Here is a 19082-nt window from a genome sequence, read left to right as displayed (position 1 = left end):
GGATTACAGGCTTGAGCCACCGCGCCCGGCCTTAAATTTTTATATATATTTTTAAGAGACAGGGTCTTGCTTTGTCACTCTGAGGCCCTGCTTAAGCTCCTGTAGGTAAAACTCACAAAAATATTTGTCCCCCTGGCGTCTTGAACTCAGGGTTTTCCACACTGAGGTGCCAGCATTGTCAGTTAAATTTTCCTAACCCAGTACTGGTTCCTGGGGAGGTAGTTCTGCTTGTGGGTTTCTGCTCTAGTAAGCTAAGATTCTCTCTGCCTGTTTCTCTCTCCAATTTTGGGAGCAGTGGTTTGCCCGTGACCTCAGTTCTCTGATGGATCTAAAAAGAGTTGTAGATTTGTCAGTTTGTTCAGTTTTTACTTGATGTCAGGACCGAGTGGCCATTTTTAAGCTCCTTACGTATCAGACTGGAAACCAGAAATCCAATATAGACATTTTAAAACAAAACTGTGGACCAGGCGTGATGGCTCACACCTGTAATCCCAGCGCTTTGGGAGGCTGAGGTAGGCGAATCACTTGAGGTCAAGAGTTCGAGACCAGACCAGCCTGGTTAACATGGTGAAACCCCATCTCTACTAAAAATATAAAAATACTAGTAGGGCGTGGTGGTGTGTGCCTGTAGTCCCAGCTACTCAGGAGGCTGAGGCAGGAGAATCACTTGAACCCAGGAGGTGGAGGATGCCGTGAGCTGAGATTGTGCCATTTCACTCCAGTCTGGGTGACAGAGCAAGACTCCATCTCAAATAAATAAATTAAATAAATAAATAGTTACCCAATCACTTAAATGCATCTACTATCATCTAAATACTATAATGCTTTGAAACATATCATCATAAATTTACAAAACATAAAACAAGCTTTTTAACTTTTAAATATCTATGTTTCATTTTTTCCTCCTCAAAATTATATTTTCATCCTGCTTCTTTCCCATAATTTTTCCTAATGTGATGTGTTTTAATGTTTGCAAATCTTTTAGTGATCACTGTATCATACTTCTCTGAAACAAAAATATGTATTTAAATTTGAGCATAACTAACCAAAGGACATTATATACACTTGGATAAATAAGTATTAACATAAACATAAACTTGGACAACAATGTATCTCTTAATGAGATGAATAGTATGTACTTGTAGATGTACTTATGGATGAATATAACTTATTGCTAGAATGAGGCAGGGTTTAACATCAACTTTATCCCTATTTTTTCCTTGTTATAGTTATAAGTGCTGAAATAATTTGTTCATGCAAATGTGTAGATGGAATGGAAGAAGTTTGTTACAATGATGCCACCCAATTCTTTAAATTTCTGAGTTATTTAACAAAAATAGCAAAATAATTTCTTATTATTATTGCCATCAAAAGTAATTTTAATGGTTTGTCAAGTGACAATTTGTTGTTGTTTTTTTTTTTTTTTTTTTTTTGAGACGGAGTTTCGCTCTTGTTACCCAGGCTGGAGTGCAATGGCGCGATCTCGGCTCACTGCAACCTCCACCTCCTGGGTTCAGGCAATTCTCCTGCCTCAGCCTCCTGAGTAGCTGGGATTTTTTGTATTTTTAGTAGAGACGGGGTTTCACCACGTTGACCAGGATGGTCTCGATCTCTTGACCTCGTGATCCACCCGCCTCGGCCTCCCAAAGTGCTGGGATTACAGGCTTGAGCCACCAAGCCCGGCCAAGTGACAATTTGTTAATACCATCCTTCAAATTCGTTGCAAGCAATGAATTAGAAATGACCTGAACTGCAAGAGGATTTGTTGCCAAGCCATTAGAATCATTTGCTTTTTCTCTTTCTGGGAATTATAGAAAAGTCTATGTCAAGACTTGTTAAATGACTCTTAATTACATCCCTTATTATTTTATCTGAAAGCAACTTATTCAACTAGATATAACCAGAAAGAGTTGGGGAAATGGAAATATTGGTAATTTAATTATGCCATTGCCAATCAAGTAATTTTTGATAAAATGCTATTATCATTTGTTTAAAACCTTTTTTAAAAATCAAAATCTCAGGACTACAGTTTTAGATTACTAACTGCAGAAAACACCATCCAACCAAATTGGCAAAACCAGTCCTCACCATCAAACCTACTAAAAACTACAAACCAAGAAAATGTATTTTCAATTCAAATGCATTAATGTGTTTTCAGTTCAAATGCATTAATGTATTTCAAGAAGCTATGTAAAAACCACTCAGAAATAAATGATAGAATGGATTGTGTAAAATAGAATCAGTCAAGATTAAAATGATGTAGATCTAATATAATGTTATAAACAAGATAATAAACCAATGCATTTAATTTGTAGTAATGCAATGTAATTTATAGATAAAATTATGTGATTATTTATAGGAAGAAGCATATGATTTTTAAAAGGCATGTTATTCCTTCTCTAAATATTGGCGTGTGTGTGTGTGTGTGTGTGTGTGTGTGTGTGTGTGTTTGTGCATCAAATTCTAGTGTTTGCCTTTTGGGAATAATTAAATAAATTTGAAAAACAAATAATTGTCTTTGTAAGACACCATGATCAAACTTTTCCTATGTATTTAAAAATAGAAAAAGAGCATATATTACTAAAAAGTAATTGGTCTGGAGGCAGATAATAATTTTATTTTTTGCTATAAAGAGGTAGAACATAAACATTACAGAGAATGAGATGAATTAGGATGACCTGTAAATAGAATAAATATTTTACGATGTAAGTTGAGAAAACAGGTTTTTAACTTCCTTTTTAAATAATGCATATGAAGTTTGTAAAAAATCATGTGAATGTTTTACCCATGTATTTATTCCAATGTATCTCAAAAAATTTGATAATTCTAGAAAATATTCCAGTCACATTTCTAAGCAGCAGCAGTACCAGCCTATATAGCTTTGGTTTATTGAAGTGATTTTAAAGTGAATAGCTGGAAAAAAAGGCTTACTCTTAACTACAAGAGAAAAGCCACTTTTAGGATTCAATATGAATGTTAAGAATAGCTGGAAAAATGCTTACCCTTAAAAAAAAGCCATTTTTTAGCATTCAATATTTCTTTCCAATGCTCCTTTTGCTTTGGGTTCTTGGGCCTTATCCCTAAAGATCCATGTGTTCTTTGACAATGTTGGGAGAAGAAGAGGCAAAGTTTTAGGCAAAACTTTGCATTATTCTCCACTCTACCATATTGAGTTTCTAACACTAGCCTTCACCTGTAACAGAAATATGTATAAGACAGGGAAAGACAGGAAGCTTTCATAGGTTCATGGTGTTTGATGGTCACTAACTGGGATTTCCATTTGGTTTGTCCTGAAGGCTTAACCCCCCTCCACCCCTTTCAGTGCAACATATTAAGGTTTGGATGGTGCCTTTCTTTTGTAAAGTGGAGTAAGCATGGTTTTGGACCCAGAGACTTTCTTGAGTTGGTTAATTTTAGGAAAGTGTACCATTGGAAGTTGAGGATCTGCACATTGATTCCTTTAAAACTACCTGTTCATGGGATATCTTTTAAAAGTCTTTGTGTGTCCATGGGTATATGCATTCTAGTTTAAGGAGACCTCTATCTTAAACTTTCTGGAGTATGACAAACCAACCAACTTAATGGCAGACAATTCTTTACTGAGAAAAGTTAGGCAGCTCTTCAAGAATAGGTGTCCTGTGTTGTTGGTTGAAAGGCTGGCTCTTGATAACTGTATGTGTGGGTTCAAGCAATCCTCCCACCTCAGCCTCCCCAGCAACTGGGATTACAAGCATGCACCACCACACCTGGCTAATTTTCTATTTTTAGTGGAGACAGGGTTTCACCATGTTGGCCAGGCTGGTCTCGAACTCCTGATCTCAGATGATTCACTCGCTTCCATCTCCCAAAGTGCTGGGATTATAGGCATGAGCCACAGCGCCCGGCCTAGTCTTAGTCTTTATTGGGTTCTCTTCACCTCCCCAGGGTCAAAAAAGTGTCCACAATGTTTACAGAAGCAGGAGAGGGGCCTCCAGTCTTCAACCCAGGGCCATTTTTGTGCTGCCATCATTGTCTGAGCCCACATCATTACTAGAAGGGAGAAGATACATTGCACCTGTCACAGACACCTGCAGTCTGTTCCCAGGTGGAACTCCCGTGCCTAGTGCCTCACATCCTCACCTCTCCAGGTCCTGCCACTGACACCTGCTGCTTGTGGGATCCATAGACATTTGGCCCTTTCTCTGCAATTTGGAGAGATCTCCTCTCATTGTCTTCTTCTTTACAGAGTATTCCTCCAAGTTGCGCTGGCTTCAGGAAAACTAGTCAGGAAGGCAGGCTGTCTACCAGTAACTTGAGCTCACAGCACCTACAAAGGAGCGTGTACCACGGGGCCCTCATATCTGCTTGGAGTCAGGGCAGGGAAAAGATGGAACACAAAATCTGAAGGAATAGATCCATAAATGGTCCTTTTTTCCTTATAAATGGCTAACATTATTTATTACTCTCTGCTCGTGAAGATGATCAGATTTAATTCTCAAAACTTCACCTTGTTTAATTCTCAGAACTTCACCATGTCTCCCTCTGTTGCCCAGGCTGGAGTGCAGTGGCACAATCTCAGTTCACCACAACCTTCACCTTCTGGGTTCAAGCAATTCTCCTGCCTCAGCTTCCTGAGTGGTTGGGATTACAGGTGCCTACGACCACACCTGGCTAAATTTTGTATGTTTAGTAGAGATGGGGTTTCACCATGTTGGCCAGGCTGGTCTCAAAGTCCTGACCTCAAGTGATCCACCTACCTCAGCCTGCAAAAGTGCTGGGATTACGGGCATGAAGATCAGCCAACTGAGGCTCAGAGAGTTTGAGTAACCTTCCCGGTAACAGCAGAGCTGAGATTAGAACCCAAGTCTGTTGGGCTCCCAAGTTCAAACCCCATGCTGTATTTTCTCTCCTGTGGGAGCACAGTGAGCTGCCAGCATAGGTTAGCTGCAGCATGAGTTCCCAGATAGCTCAATGAATTCATCCATGGAATACCGCTGCCCGGAGCTTTCCATCTGGTTGTCAGAGTGCATTTGCCAAGACTCAAGAACAACAGTGCTGCTTTGGGCATAATTAATGTTTAGACAATAACTGGTCAGCATGTTCAGCTGCTTCTTGAGGTCACTCCTGGGATAGGAAAATAGGACCCTGTATTGGCATAAACAGGATGTTTGTTTTCTTTGTGCTCTATCACTAGGCCATTATCTCGGTCATGTAGAAGTTACACCAAATTGCTCAGGTGCAGATTCAGAAAGGGGGAGGATACGACCCGGCCTAGTTTTGTGCTGTTTAAAATAGAAAATGAATGAATCTGAAATCCGTTTCTGCTCAATATGATTCTTTGGTTCGTATTTTAATAAAGTCCTAAAAGAACATTTAAAAAGTCTTAGGTCAGTTTTGAAATCGTATTGTGTGGCCCATAAAGAATTCCTGTTTATGGGGTCAAAAGCTAATGTAGTCAGGAAATCAATACATAGTTATTACGGTCCTAATACCTGCCACCTCCTGCCCACCTTCCCCCCTACCTCTGGGCATGATGGGCGATTCAAAGACAGGCAGAGCTCTTGACTCAAGTTATTTATATGCTTCAGAGTTTTCAAATGCTGTATACATCAGAATCATCTCTGAAGCTTGTCAAAGACAGGGCTGTCTGGCCCCGACTACAGACCCATTGAATCAAAATCTCAGGGAGTGGGCTGGGTTTCTTTATATGTATTTAACAGATTCCTTGTGTGTGATTCTGATACTCATCAGTTTTCAAGCCAGCCCCATGGTTGATGTTGTTTTGGTAATATAAACTCTTACAATAGAAAACATCGCAGGAAGTATGTATAGGAGATACAGAAGCATATATATGTACATTATTGAAGTGTTCCTATAGGGCAGGCATGGTGGCTCATGCCCGTAATCCCAGCACTTTTGCAGGCTGAGGTAGGTGGATCACTTGAGGTCAGGACTTTGAGACCAGCCTGGCCAACATGGTGAAACCCCATCTCTACTAAACATACAAAATTTAGCCAGGCGTGGTGGTAGGCACCTGTAATCCCAACCACTCAGGAAGCTGAGGCAGGAGAATTGCTTGAACCCAGAAGGTGAAGGTTGTGGTGAACTGAGATTGTGCCACTGCACTCCAGCCTGGGCAACAGAGGGAGACTCTGGCAAAAAAAGGGTTGGGGGGTGGGGAGAGAGAGAGAGAGAGAGAGCGAGAGAGAGAAAGAGAGAGAGAGAAAGGAATCACAGATAAATAATATCTATTATTATAAATAATAATAAATATTTGTTGAGTATATGTATCAGGCTTTGTTAATTCATTCAACAAATATTGTTAAAAGCCTACTAGGGGCCAGGTATGGTACATGAGAAAATGAAACAAACAAAAGTTCCTACCCTCAGGAAATTTATAGGAGAACACCAACAATAAAACTAAATAAAACAGTTACATGAGACAAGTGTCATGGGGAGAAGTAACACAGGAGGGGATCAAAATACAGAAGAAGGTGGGGCTACTTGGGAGGCCAAGGTAGGAGAATTGCTTGAATCCGGGAGGCGGAGGTTGCAGTGAGCCAAGATCGCACCATCGCACTCCAACCTGGACAACAAGAGCAAAACTCCATCCAAAAAACAAACAAACAAACAAACAAACAAACAAAGAAGAGGGTGGGGAAAGAATTGAGGGAGAGGGGGAGGTGGAATAATTGGAGCACAACGATTCCAGGTTTGGGGAACAGTGCAAAGCCCTGACCAGAGGAGGAACATTCAAGAAACTGCAAGGAGGCCAGGGAGCTGGGAGACACTAGGATGTTGGTCAGAGAGCAAGGAGTGGGCAGCGGCGTGGGCCTTGTCGGCCACTGGAGGACTTTGGTTTTACTCTGAGTGAGATGGAAAGGGTTCTGAGTTTGGAAATAACATAGACTGACAAGCTTCAACAGGCTCATTCTGGCCAATGAGAATACGTTGTTGGGAGTTGGCAAGGCCGGAATCAGGAGATCAGTTAAGAGGCTGCTGCAGTCATCCCTGGGAGAGATGATGAAGGGGCAGGGATGGGAGCAGTGGACGTGCTGAGAAAAACATGGCTTCCCGGTGTGCTCTGAAGACAGAGCCTGCAGTTTTGCTGATGGCTTGGATATAGATTATGTGAAGGGACTACAACAGAAAGTTTTTCAAGGATGCTGAGGGTGACACTGGCTGTGCTTTCTCTGTGGTCAGGTTTGATTCTGGGTGTGAGCCATCATTTGGTTCCAAGAAAATGATTATATTTTCATTTTTAAAATGTATCTTGTGAGATTAGGCAGTATTTGTCTTTCTGTATCTGGCTTATTTCACTTAACAAAATATCCTCCAGATCCATCCATGTTGCCATAAAGGACGGGATTTTCTTCCTTTTCACAGCTACATAGTATTCCATTGTGTTTATTTGCCACTTATATATGGAATCTAAAGAAGCTGATCTTATGGAAATAGAGAGTAGAACAGTAGTTACCAGAGGCTGGGGAAGGTAGGTGGCGGGGGACAGGGAGAGGTTCAGCCACAAGTACCAAGTTATAGTCAGGAGGAGTAAGTTCTGGTGTTCCATTGCACAGTAGGGTGACTATGGTTAACAATGCTGTATATTTCAAAATAGCTATAAGACAGAATTTTGAATGTTCTTACCACAAAAAAATGATAAAGCTATAAGGCGATGGATATTCTAAATATCCTGATTTGATCATTATACAATGTATACATGCGTGAAAACATCACACTACCCCATAAATATTATACATCAATAAATTTTTTAAAATTAAACACATATTGTACACTTAACATTAGTGAATCTACTGGCTGAGCACAATGGCTTATGCCTGTAATCCTAATTTGGGAGATTGAGGCTGGCAGATCACTTGCGGTCGGGAGTTCGAGACCAGCCTGGCCAACATGGTGAAACCCCTTCTCTACTAAAACACAAAAATTAGCTGGATGTCATGGCACATTCCTGTAATCCCAGCTACTCAGTGGGCTGAGGCAGGAGAATTACTTGAACCTGGGAGGCGGAGGTTGCAGTGAGCTGAGATTGCGCCACTGCACTCCAGCCTGGGTAACAGAACAAGACTGTCTCAAAAAAAAAAAAAAAAAAAAAAAAAGTAGTGAACTTATTATAAGTACATAAGACTTTAGAGAAAAAATCTCATTGCAAGGAGCAGTCAGGGAAGTTCTGACTGGCTGCCGCAAGACTCTTGCTGGAATCTGGGTAAACAGGGACAGTACCCACAATACTATTTCTTCCTGACACATAGGTGATCTTAGGAAAGCTGCCTTGGCCAACGAAAAGATAGGAGAGTGAATAGTATTTATTGTTCAGTTTGGTTTAAAGCACTTTTTTGGTAAGTCCTCAAAAAATCTTTTCTAAGGCTGATAGTGGAGGATATTACTATCCCCATTTGAGGGTTCAGGAATCTGAGATCTAGAAAGGGTGAAAGATGTGGAAAGGATGAACTCTACTAGATCAAACCTTTGATTTTACGACTTCCTCCTCTTAATTGAGTGGCCTGTTGTACAGTGACTGGCCCTCAATCCAGGGAACAAAAGTATATTTCTTTCTCTCTCTCTCTCTCTCTCTCTCTCTCTCTCTCTGTATGTGTGTATATGTGTGTGTGTGTGTGTGTGTGTGTGTGTGTCTGTGTGTGTGTGTGTCTGTCTGTCTGTCTATCTGTCTCATACTTGGGTTACTAAGTACAATGATCTAGTAAAAGAATTGGAACTGATTGTTCAAATCATTCAAACCTTCTATATAAATTAGGCCTCTTCTCTGCCTTCTTTTTTTTTTTTTTTTTTTTTTTTTTTTTTGAGACGGAGTTTCGCTCTTGTTACCCAGGCTGGAGTGCAATGGCGCGATCTTGGCTCACCGCAACCTCCACCTCCTGGGTTCAGGCAATTCTCCTGCCTCAGCCTCCTGAGTAGCTGGGATTACAGGCACGCACCACCATGCCCAGCTAATTTTTTGTATTTTTAGTAGAGACGGGGTTTCACCATGTTGACCAGGATGGTCTCGATCTCTTGACCTCGTGATCCACCCGCCTCGGCCTCCCAAAGTGCTGGGATTACAGGCTTGAGCCACCGCGCCCGGCCTTCTGTCTTCTGTTTGTGTTCATTTGGTCATTTTATTTCTGCATGGCAATTTTCACTGAGGAGTGGGATAGGAAAATAAAAAGATATGAAAGTCATTAGGTAGTGTAGAGAAGAATTTTAATAGAAGCCTCAGTAGAGAATGCAGATGTAATTAGCACTAAAATGAAATTCTGAATTGCCGGTGGATTTCAGCTTACTTTACTCTACAAATCCTTTGTTCCCTTAAAAATGTGAGTTCAATTATGCCAAGCACCTAGCAAGGCTGTGCTGCTTTTGTCCTGCTGAAGAAGCCTTGTCTGCACCAGGGTGGACGTGAGGAGGGCCTGGACCAAGTAATAGAATTTAATGCATTTGCCTGTTTCAGTTTGCAGTGATGATCTCACCCACAAATTCAAAGGTTTCACCGTGATGAATGAAGCGGAGAGATACGAAGCTCTCAGACACTGTCGCTATGTAGACGAAGTAATCAGAAATGCTCCCTGGACACTCACGCCAGAGTTTCTGGAAAAACACAAGGTACTTGTCATTCTCCTGTATTCTCTAAGTAGCAAGAGTAGGGAGTCTGGTTCTGCAGCCAAGACTACAGAAAGCCCAAAGTCTCTCTCAATTCCTAAAAGAGGCAACTTCAGAAACTGTCATGTGGCATTGCTTGATGTGGCATCTTTCTTCCGCCCAAGTCTGAGGACTGGTATCCTCTCACTTCTTTGAGTATGGACCCTGAAGCTAGAACACTCAGGTCCAAATCCTGCCTCTATCTCTTCGTCGTTGTCAGACCTTGAACAAAATATCTAAGCACACTGTACTCGCTTATCTCAACTGCAAAATGGGATGATGTTGGCATCTTCATGGTGGGCATGTTTTGAAGATCTAAGAGATAATCTTAGTTAACCAGTTAGAATACTGGCTGGCCCATAGCAAGAGTGCCAAAAATGTCATTGTCGCCACCATCGCCACCGTCATTGTTGATGCTTATCGATTCACAGGCATTCCTTTTCATGGAATAAATGAACACACATCTTATCCAGAAAGTCACAGGTCAGCCTTTGAAGAAAGTACTTTATATCTATGATTTTGTGACCCTGAGAATCCTACTGACATAAGATTTTTATTAGTTGAAAACATGAGAAATTCTTTTGATCTGCATCAAATTATGTGCTTTGCATCTCCCTACCAGTCCCACATTAGGAGCTATTCTTTCCTTTTATAAGCAGTACAAAAAAATAAGATTAAGCTGTTCTAAGAATTTTCTTTTCTATTTTTAAAGCCACGATGCAAAAGAGAATAGAGAACACTGATAAATGTGCATGAGTAATAGCCGAGGAGACAATTTCCCAGTGAGAATCAAAAGAAAAAGGAAAAACTACAATATGATTTACTTCCAGTAATCACTACCACATTTTTTACTAAGCATCTATTGTATATTCAACATGTGCTAGGCATTATGGGGGATACTTATAATGATAATGATGCCCTGTAATTTATTGAGTATCTACCATGTGCCCGGCACTGTGCTAAGGGCTTTGTTATTATATGAATTGAATTCAATCTCACAGCTACCCTGAGAAGTTGTTATTATACATTGGAGAGAAAGAGGAACTAAGTTTAAGTACTAAGAATAGAATTAATAATAATAATAATAATAGTAATAATAAACACTGATTGAGGATTTACTCCGTACTAATTATTTTAAAGCATTTTTATATAATTACATTATTTAATCCAGTGATTCTCAGCTAGGGTGAGATTGTCCTGAGGAACATTTGGGAATGTCTTGAGACATTTGGGCTTATCACAGCTAGAGGGGTACTGCTGGCATCTAGTGGGTAAAAGCCAGGGATGTTGCTAAGCATGTGCCAATGCACAGGACAATTCCCAACACCAAAGAATTCTCCAGTCCCGAATGTCACTAGTACTGAGCTTCAGAAATCTTGAGGGAATCATTTCTCCCAACTTATATAGCTTAAGTAGTGGGGCAGGGAATCATACTACTCTAAACTACCTCTCAAGTATTTAACTACGACTAATCTAAATTACCTCTCAAGGTAGAGTGAAATCCCGTTATAAAGGGCTTTAAAATCTAGGCAAGGAGGGTTTACTTGATGTTGCAGGAAACAGGGATAAAGATGAAGATGACTAGAAAAAAAAATGTTTAAGGAGAATACCCCATGTGACAGCAGGATGGCTTGGAGAAGAGGGAGCCTACAGCGAGGAGGGCCAGATGCAAGTTGGTATCAGTAATCTGGGTGCCCAGGTCCTGGGTTTGGTGTAGTTGCAATGGAGAGAAAATGATGGGCACACACCTATACGTGTGTGTGTACAAACACACACACACATCCCCCAGCGGAACCTATGATGAGTGAAATAAGTAGAGGAAGAAGGCTTATTCCAAGGTTTGGGTCTTCCCAAGACCCAAAATAAATAAAATAGAATAAAAGTGCCATTGGAAGGGGTCACTTGTTTTCAGGAAGATGAATTAAATGCAGGACAGGATGATTTAAGGTGACAGCAAGATGTGGTAAAAGAGAGGGTTGCAGTGGGAGTTAAGAACACCAGGCCTGGTGCCCTGGTGGCCCATTAAACCTGGCCCAGTGCCCTGGCGGCCCACTCCAGTTTTTAAGCCTCAGGCAAATCTAACAAATTTTTTAGTTTCAGCACCTTATGTCCCAAGTGAAGTAGTAACATGTGGCCTGCCCACCTCACAAGGTGGTTATGAGGATCAAGTAGGGAAAGACACAAGTTCCTTTTCACAGTATAAAATGTGATCTAAATGTGAGGGCCCATTGCCATCAGTGGGACAGGAAATGAAGATTTGGGTTCCTCATCATAGCAGGGATGATAAACATTCAAAGAATGAATGGGTTCTCTCAAGGAGAAACTTTAGATGCAGAAGGACAGAAGGCCAAGAAAACCTACTCTCAGAGGTAGGAGAAGAAAGAGGGATCAGCAAAGGAGAGAAAAGCAAAACATTTATTCTTCTAGTTCCCATTATCTCATAGAAATGGAAATAGTTGGAAATACACTTCAGCCAAGGATTCAGATCTCCACTATAAATGTAACATACAACTGCCTTATTTTGAAGAGGCATTTTGGAGTCACCATTCCCCCCTTTAAATCTGCAGACATGCACATCCATCCCAGTGGTGACATCACTCTTCTCTCTCTTCAACAGATTGACTTTGTGGCTCATGATGACATTCCATATTCCTCTGCTGGCTCTGATGATGTTTACAAGCACATAAAGGAAGCAGGTGAGGCATATCCCTGTGCTCACCTGTCCACTACATCACAATAATCAGGTGTAATAAGAGATATCTGCCCTGGGACATCTGCAGTATATATAAACAGGGAGTAACAACTTTACGTGTCCCCCAAACAGCTTCTACAAGCCACTGTTAACATGTCCTAAGGCTCAGACATGGCACAGATACCAGCTAGGTATTTATACAGGAATGAACCTGAGCACCAAAGTGCTCAATTTCAGGCCTGAGGCGCGATTTCAGGGCTCATCAAATGAAAATTGCAGGACCCCATTGCTTAAAGGGCAGTCATTTTCCCCATTCATAATTAAGTCTTCACAATGAAATTATTGTATACTCCCAAGAAATTTCCTTCTGGAAGATAGAGAGATAACTGACTAGTTACTGGTCTAGACTCCTTGTCTCCAAAATTAGTCCTGCCATATTTCTAGTGTCATCTTGTCACATGTTAGTAATATTATCAGGTATCACATGTGGAAGCAAAAAAATGGGTGAATGTTTTCGTGGCTTGTCTTATTTTCTGCTATTTTTTTAATCTACCATGCATCTCATCTATAGGCACTGTAGGTATGCCCATGCATACCTTCTTATATACATTAAACCATTATCTGGCAGGTGCAGGTACTATAGAGAGTTACCATATGTGTAGGGTTTCAAGAAGTCTAATGCTCCCTGCATTATACTAGAGCCATTGTTGACATGTGCCATCAGAGGCGTCTTCCCCACTCCTGGGGACCAATGAGACTCCATTCAGCTTGCTCCCACTATTTCCTGCTCAGCCCGCTGCTGCTGCAGCCTTTTCCTGGTACTCATGAACCTTCAGATTCTTGAGGTAGGATGGGCTCCTGGGGGTCAGTGACCCAGGCTCCCATCCTCTTCTTGGCATCGTTGCCAGCTCCTGGCAGAAGTGATGCTTTTACATTTCCCATGATGGGAAACTCCCCTGCCTTCTAAGGCAGCCTGTTCCCTCTTCGGATGGTTTTGGCTGTCATTGTTTAATATGTGAATCCCCTGAGTGCATCTATAAGCCAGGAATTGTATGAGAGAAAATGAATAAGACATAGACCTCACCCTTGAGAGAGAGCAGAGATAGACATAACAATTACCCCAAATATAACCAGCCTGTGGCAGAGTGTATACAGCAGGCCAGGGTGGCGTGTCCGAAGGTGGGACTGTATGAAGAAGCAGTGCATATTTGGAGAAAATAAACATGTTAATGTAGTGCAGGGTGTGTGGAAGTAGGAGATGGAGATGGAGACTAGCAGGATGAGGCTTGCTTTCATATGTTGTTACATGGAACCAAATCCTGCTATGAGGCAGGGGAATGCCATGATTGGGACTTTTGTGTGGGAAGGAGCAACTGAGGGGGCCATAAGTGGTTTCCATAACTAAACTTAATCAGGAGCTCCCATTTCCACAGCTGACAAAAAAAAAAAAAAAAACAAAACAAAACAAAAAAAAACCACTTGACATGTGAAGTCATGCAGACTCTTCTGGGTTTGTACTTAAGACTGTATAGAGTAAACTTTTTTGCCTTTTTCTCTTGAGGTGATCTAAGTTTCTGGCACACTCTGGCCTGGCATGGGATGGGGAACTTAAGTTGTGAGGTCTCAAGACCTGCTCAGCCATCAACCCCACCTACCAGACCCCTGTGGCAGCCTCTGAGACTCTGTCACCTCCCCGTTTTGGCTTGTCCCGGCCACAGCCTCTGATGCAGGATTCCCTTCCCTGTGCTACAGGTGTGCTGCCCAGCAGTCATGCTGATCTTAAATCTTGGCTTCCTTCCATGTTCTTCTAGAGAGTCCCCAGGAAATTTTTAAAGAAATGTCCTCCATAATCTCCTAGAGGGCAAAGGAAACTGGGCAATGGGAGTAAGCCATGTCAGGCCCTGTCTGACCTGCCCACCATGTTGGCCTCTGTAAAACTATTTCCTTGCAAAATTCCTGGCAGCACAAGGTGCCAGTGGCCCTGCATTGAGCTTTCTAAAGGGGTCTCTTCCCTGCCCCTGGCCCTGGGATTTGAACCTGAGTCAGACCAAGAGACAGACCCCACTCCTGTTCTCTCACTTCTGCTGCCTGCCTCCCGATCCCTCTCGGCACTCCTTCCCTCAATTCCCAGAGGTGTTTTCTTCGTCCTGGAAGGCTGAAAACTGCCCCTTAATTAATTTCATGCCTTCCCGGTGTTAATTTACACTCCAGGGCTTAAAGTCAAACATTCTGCACCCTGAGTCTACTCAGTCTCTGTTTCTTAATAGTTCAAAAGACACTTCTGGGATTTAGAACACCCTTTTTATACTCCTCAAAGCCTGGCTCTTCCTAGTGAAATTATTGCCTTTCTTAACTCTTCTTTTTAAATGAGCCTTAAAAAGAGCCTGTTTTAGAAGTTGAAGTCTGAACACGATCTTCTGAACGCTCAGCTACATCTGCCTCCTCTTGAAGTGATCGAGGTCTCAGTGTCTGTGGGAATGGGACCTCAGGACAGACATGATCCCTAGAAATGAAAACAACATTGGATGCTAGTTTGAAAAATTATTGTTATGTAGAATGTATGTATTCTCCCTGATGGCATTTTTATTGGTTCACACTCCTTGGGGGCCAGCCTGGGAAGCTCCATGCCATTTCCTGCAGGGGTGGTGGTAGGGACTGTACCATCCTTTTAGGGAGGACTTCCTCAGAAGTCAGGATCATTGGATAAGAATGGGAGGCCTGACATTCTCAAGTCTCAATCTTGTTTGTGAGGAGTTTCAAGGAAGGAAACCTCATATACTTCAGACTTGGAAGTCTGCTCTGGAACTGGAGAAGAAACTGGCAGATGCCTCAGTTACATCAAGATGGGTTGTGGCATGGCATGGTTAATATTTATTTATTTACTTACTTAATTTATGAGACAAGGTCTCACTCTGTCACTCAAGCTGGAGTATAGTGGTACAATCATAGTTCTCTGCAACCTCCACTTTCTGGGCCCTGGTGATCCTCCCACCTCAGCCTCTCAAGTAGCTGGGACTACAGGCACACACCACCATGCCCAGCAAATTAAATTTTTTTTTTTGTAGAGATGGGGTCTCCCTATGTTACCCAGACTCATCTCAAACTCCCGGGCTCAAGTGATCCTCTCACCTCAGCCTCCCAAAGTGCTGGGATTACAGGTGTGAGTCACCATGCCTGGCTTGATTAATACCCTTTAAAGTTGTTGTAAGATGTGAGCTGTGAGCCAGCTGCTCCTTTCCTAAAATTTCCATAAGGATTTGTTATAGACCAGTGATTATGAAACTTAGATATGCCTACAGATCATCTGTGGAATCTTGTGAAAATTCAGATTCAGATTCAGATTCAATTGGTCTGGTGGGGCCAGAGATTCCCATTTCTAGTAAGCTCTGAGGTTGTTAGATGCTGTAGGTCCATAGGCCTCATTTAAAGTAGCAAGGTTCTGGACCAGACATTCTCAACCAGTTGAATTATCCCCAGGGTTTCTTGAATCAGTGTTTCCCAGGGGTGATAGTTCCTTGGCTACCTTATAGGATATAGAAATAAGCATTTGGTGGCAGCTTTCCTTCTGGGTGAGTGGCCGTCAGTGAGCTAAGAATATGTTGCTTTCCTGATCTGGGGAGTAAAATGTCAAGTTCCAGTTGTTTAGGTGTAGAAACCAGGTCCAACATTTTCCTAACTCTAGCAATCCAGCATCCCTATTGGTGCATAAGAAAGTGACTCCTAAAGTTAGTGACTTAAAAGAGTCACTTGATTTCACTCATGATTTTGTGGGGCAGGATTTTAGCAGAGGCCTGGCTGGGTAGTTCTTGCTTGGGGTGTCTCAAACAGTTGTAGTCAGATATTGGTTGAGGCTGCAGTCATCTGAAGGCTCGACTGGGCTGGGGCTCCGAGGTGGTACGCTTATGTGGCTGACCGTGGATGCCGTCTATGATCATGGAGTTCAGTTGCAATTATCACTGGGGTACACAGGTGGCCTCTTCATGTTGCTTGGCTTTCTCACAGCATGGCAGCTGAAAGGCAATATCTAGAGAGAAAGCAATCTTGACAGAAGCCACAAGGCTTCTTCTGACTTAGCTTTGGAAGTCACACAGAGTTCCTTTTGCCACATTCATTTGGTACAAGCAAGTCACTGAGGCCAGCCCAGATTCCAGGGGAAGGGAATTATGGCCATCTTTAATCCACCACAGTGCCCTTTCCAAATTGAATAGTCAGGTGGTATTTTACTTGCCTTGGTAGTACAGGGTAAGACTCAGTGTGACTTTTCCTATGTGCAAGGACCCTTCCTTGTGCTGCATCAAATCTGCTCTACTGATTCCTTAGCAGAAGGGAGAATCACAGTAACAATCTATTTGGGACTCAGGTAGAGAAGGCCACAGTTCATCATGGGAGAAAGATGCTGAGAAATGGTCTCAGCATCCATATTTGGCTCTCATACTCAAATCGTGGCTTATTTTGAAAGTCAAAAGTCTCTTTAAATGAAGCCAGAGATATCAAGGGCATGAATTAAGCTTTACAACGTTCTGCTCTGCTTGTCAGAACAATGTGTCAAAATCCTCTAACAAAGCTGGATGAAAAGATGGAGCTTAAATTAAATAGACTGTAAGGTCCACATTACTCATCACCATTCTAATATTGCCTACTACTGTTGAAAGTTTCCTTCATTAACATGTGCTTTGCTGCTTCTTAAAATAGCTCCATAACCAAATGCCGCAATTCTGAAAAGCATGATAAAAAAGGTTCTCTGATCATGCTCATTACCGAATATTTTTAGCAGAGCAATAATTAGGATTTGAAGGAAGCCGGGTACCTCATTATGTCAACAGAGGGCTTGGCTTCTTTCAGAGACCTACCTCCCAACCAGCCAAAGCAAATCTCTCCCTAAGCCAAATCTACTTTCAGTTACTCAAACACAGAGACCTCACCTTCTGGCATCAAAGAAAGGGTAAGCTCATGGCATCGATGTGTTACATGACTTGCTAAAATCCATTAGTCACTAGAGAATCGTCTTATTATTTCAGCAGGAGGGGTGTGAGTAAAATATCTGCCTGCTGAAAGATGGGATGGATTTCTCACAAGAATGTTCCCCATTGTTCCCACAAAGATGGGGATGTCGTTTGAGGGTTCTCCCACCCACCAGAACCTCCTGCACAGCTGGTTCAATTTGGGTGATATTTATATGCATATGTTTAGATATTTACATCTTCTGCCTTCCATTGGGTTGTCCACGTTAGATTCTTCTCTCTTAGAAGGTGATAAAAGAAATGTTTGGCCTACTGGCAAACCCCAACTGTCCTCTGACCATGGAACATAAGAAACTGGATGTCTTGTCTCAATATCATCAGTGCAATCTCCTACTGACACCATAAATGTGCAAATGACATCAAAAGAAAGCTCCAAAGGGACACCCTCATTGGATCTGCAAAATGGAAACATTCAGAGAGAACTGGATTTGGAAGGGTACTTACAGATCAATATTCATCTAGTCATTCATTCAACAAACATTCCTATGGTGTCTGTCTGTCACCCAGTGCTGAGAATGTAGAAGAGGGAGAGAAAGGTGTGATCCCTTCTCTTGCGTAGCTTATAATCAGGTGGAGAAGATGGTTGTTGACCAAGTTATTTTATAAAGATCTTGCTGCATTTGGAGGGAAGGGGAGTGGTCCATGGGAAGGAAAAACACACAGTAAGACCTAGTCTGAGGATTGAGATATTTGCTTGAGGAAGTGACACTAAAGCTGAAGCCCAATGGATGCCCAAGAGTTAACCAGGTAGAGGCTATGTCTGTGGCAGAGTGAGGGGAGGGGAGCCAGCTCTTTCAGGACACTGAAGAAATCCATCGTGGCTAGGCTGAGGCAGGGTCAGCCTACTGCCCAGCTCTACAGAATACAACAGCAGTCCACCCTGCAGTTCTATTGCACGCAGGCCTTGGTAGAAGGAGCGAAGGGGAGAGGGTCTGAGATGAAATTGGAGAGAAGCGCAGGGAAGAGACCATGCAAATTGCTTCAGAGCCAAGTTAAGGATTTTACTCTGAATCCAGAGAAGAGCAGAAAGCCAGTGGAGGGTTTTGAGCAGACCTCTGACTTGCATCTAGTAAGAATGCTCTGTTGGGCCGGGCGCGGTGGCTCAAGCCTGTAATCCCAGCACTTTGGGAGGCCGAGGAGGGTAGATCACCAGGTCAAGAGATCGAGACCATCTGGTCAACATGGTGAAACCCTGTCTCTACTAAAAATACAAAAAATTAGCTGGGCATGGTGGCTCGTGCTTGTAATCCCAGCTACTCAGGAGGCTGAGGCAGGAGAATTGCCTGAACCCAGGAGGCGGAGATTGCAGTGAGCCGAGATCGCGCCATTGCACTCCAGCCTGGGTAACAAGAGCGAAACTCTGTCTCAAAAAAAAAAAAAAAAAGAATGCTCTGTTGATCTTGCTCTGTGGGCTGAGGCAGACAAAAGTGACATCGCTGGAGGTTGGTTTTGAGGTTCTTGCTGTGATCTTTGACCAAGATTTTGTTGAAATGGTTTAGGATGGAGGAAAGTGGGTGAATTAGGAAAACATTTAAGAAGTAGATTGGGAACTCAGTTGGATGTGGGGAGTGAGAGAGAAGGAAATGGTACAGATGAGTCACAGGTCATCATGTCCAATCACCTTTTTCTTAGCTGAGGAGATTACAGTTAAGTAACTTGCCTTCAGAAGGTTTGAGTGACTTGCCCACATCTATATACTGAGAACCCAATGCCCTTGTCCCCAGGCTCTGTCCATC

General features: G+C 42.3%; 1 protein-coding gene across 4 annotated transcripts in view; it reads left to right on the top strand.

The window, feature by feature from the left end:
- PCYT1B (phosphate cytidylyltransferase 1B, choline) overlaps positions 1–19082 on the top strand; it is a 121917-nt gene that overhangs the window by 78784 nt on the left and 24051 nt on the right. For all 4 annotated transcript variants that reach the window (XM_003924084.3, XM_074391754.1, XM_003924083.4 and 1 more), the window contains 2 exons: positions 9446–9597; positions 12251–12329. In XM_003924084.3, coding sequence (XP_003924133.1) covers positions 9446–9597; positions 12251–12329 — 231 coding nt within the window. The remainder of the gene's footprint in view (positions 1–9445; positions 9598–12250; positions 12330–19082) is intronic.

The sequence above is a fragment of the Saimiri boliviensis genome, chromosome X, assembly GCF_048565385.1.
Source record: "Saimiri boliviensis isolate mSaiBol1 chromosome X, mSaiBol1.pri, whole genome shotgun sequence".
In the NCBI taxonomy this organism is placed as follows: domain Eukaryota; kingdom Metazoa; phylum Chordata; class Mammalia; order Primates; family Cebidae; genus Saimiri; species Saimiri boliviensis.
This window is presented reverse-complemented; position numbering and strand designations above follow the sequence as displayed.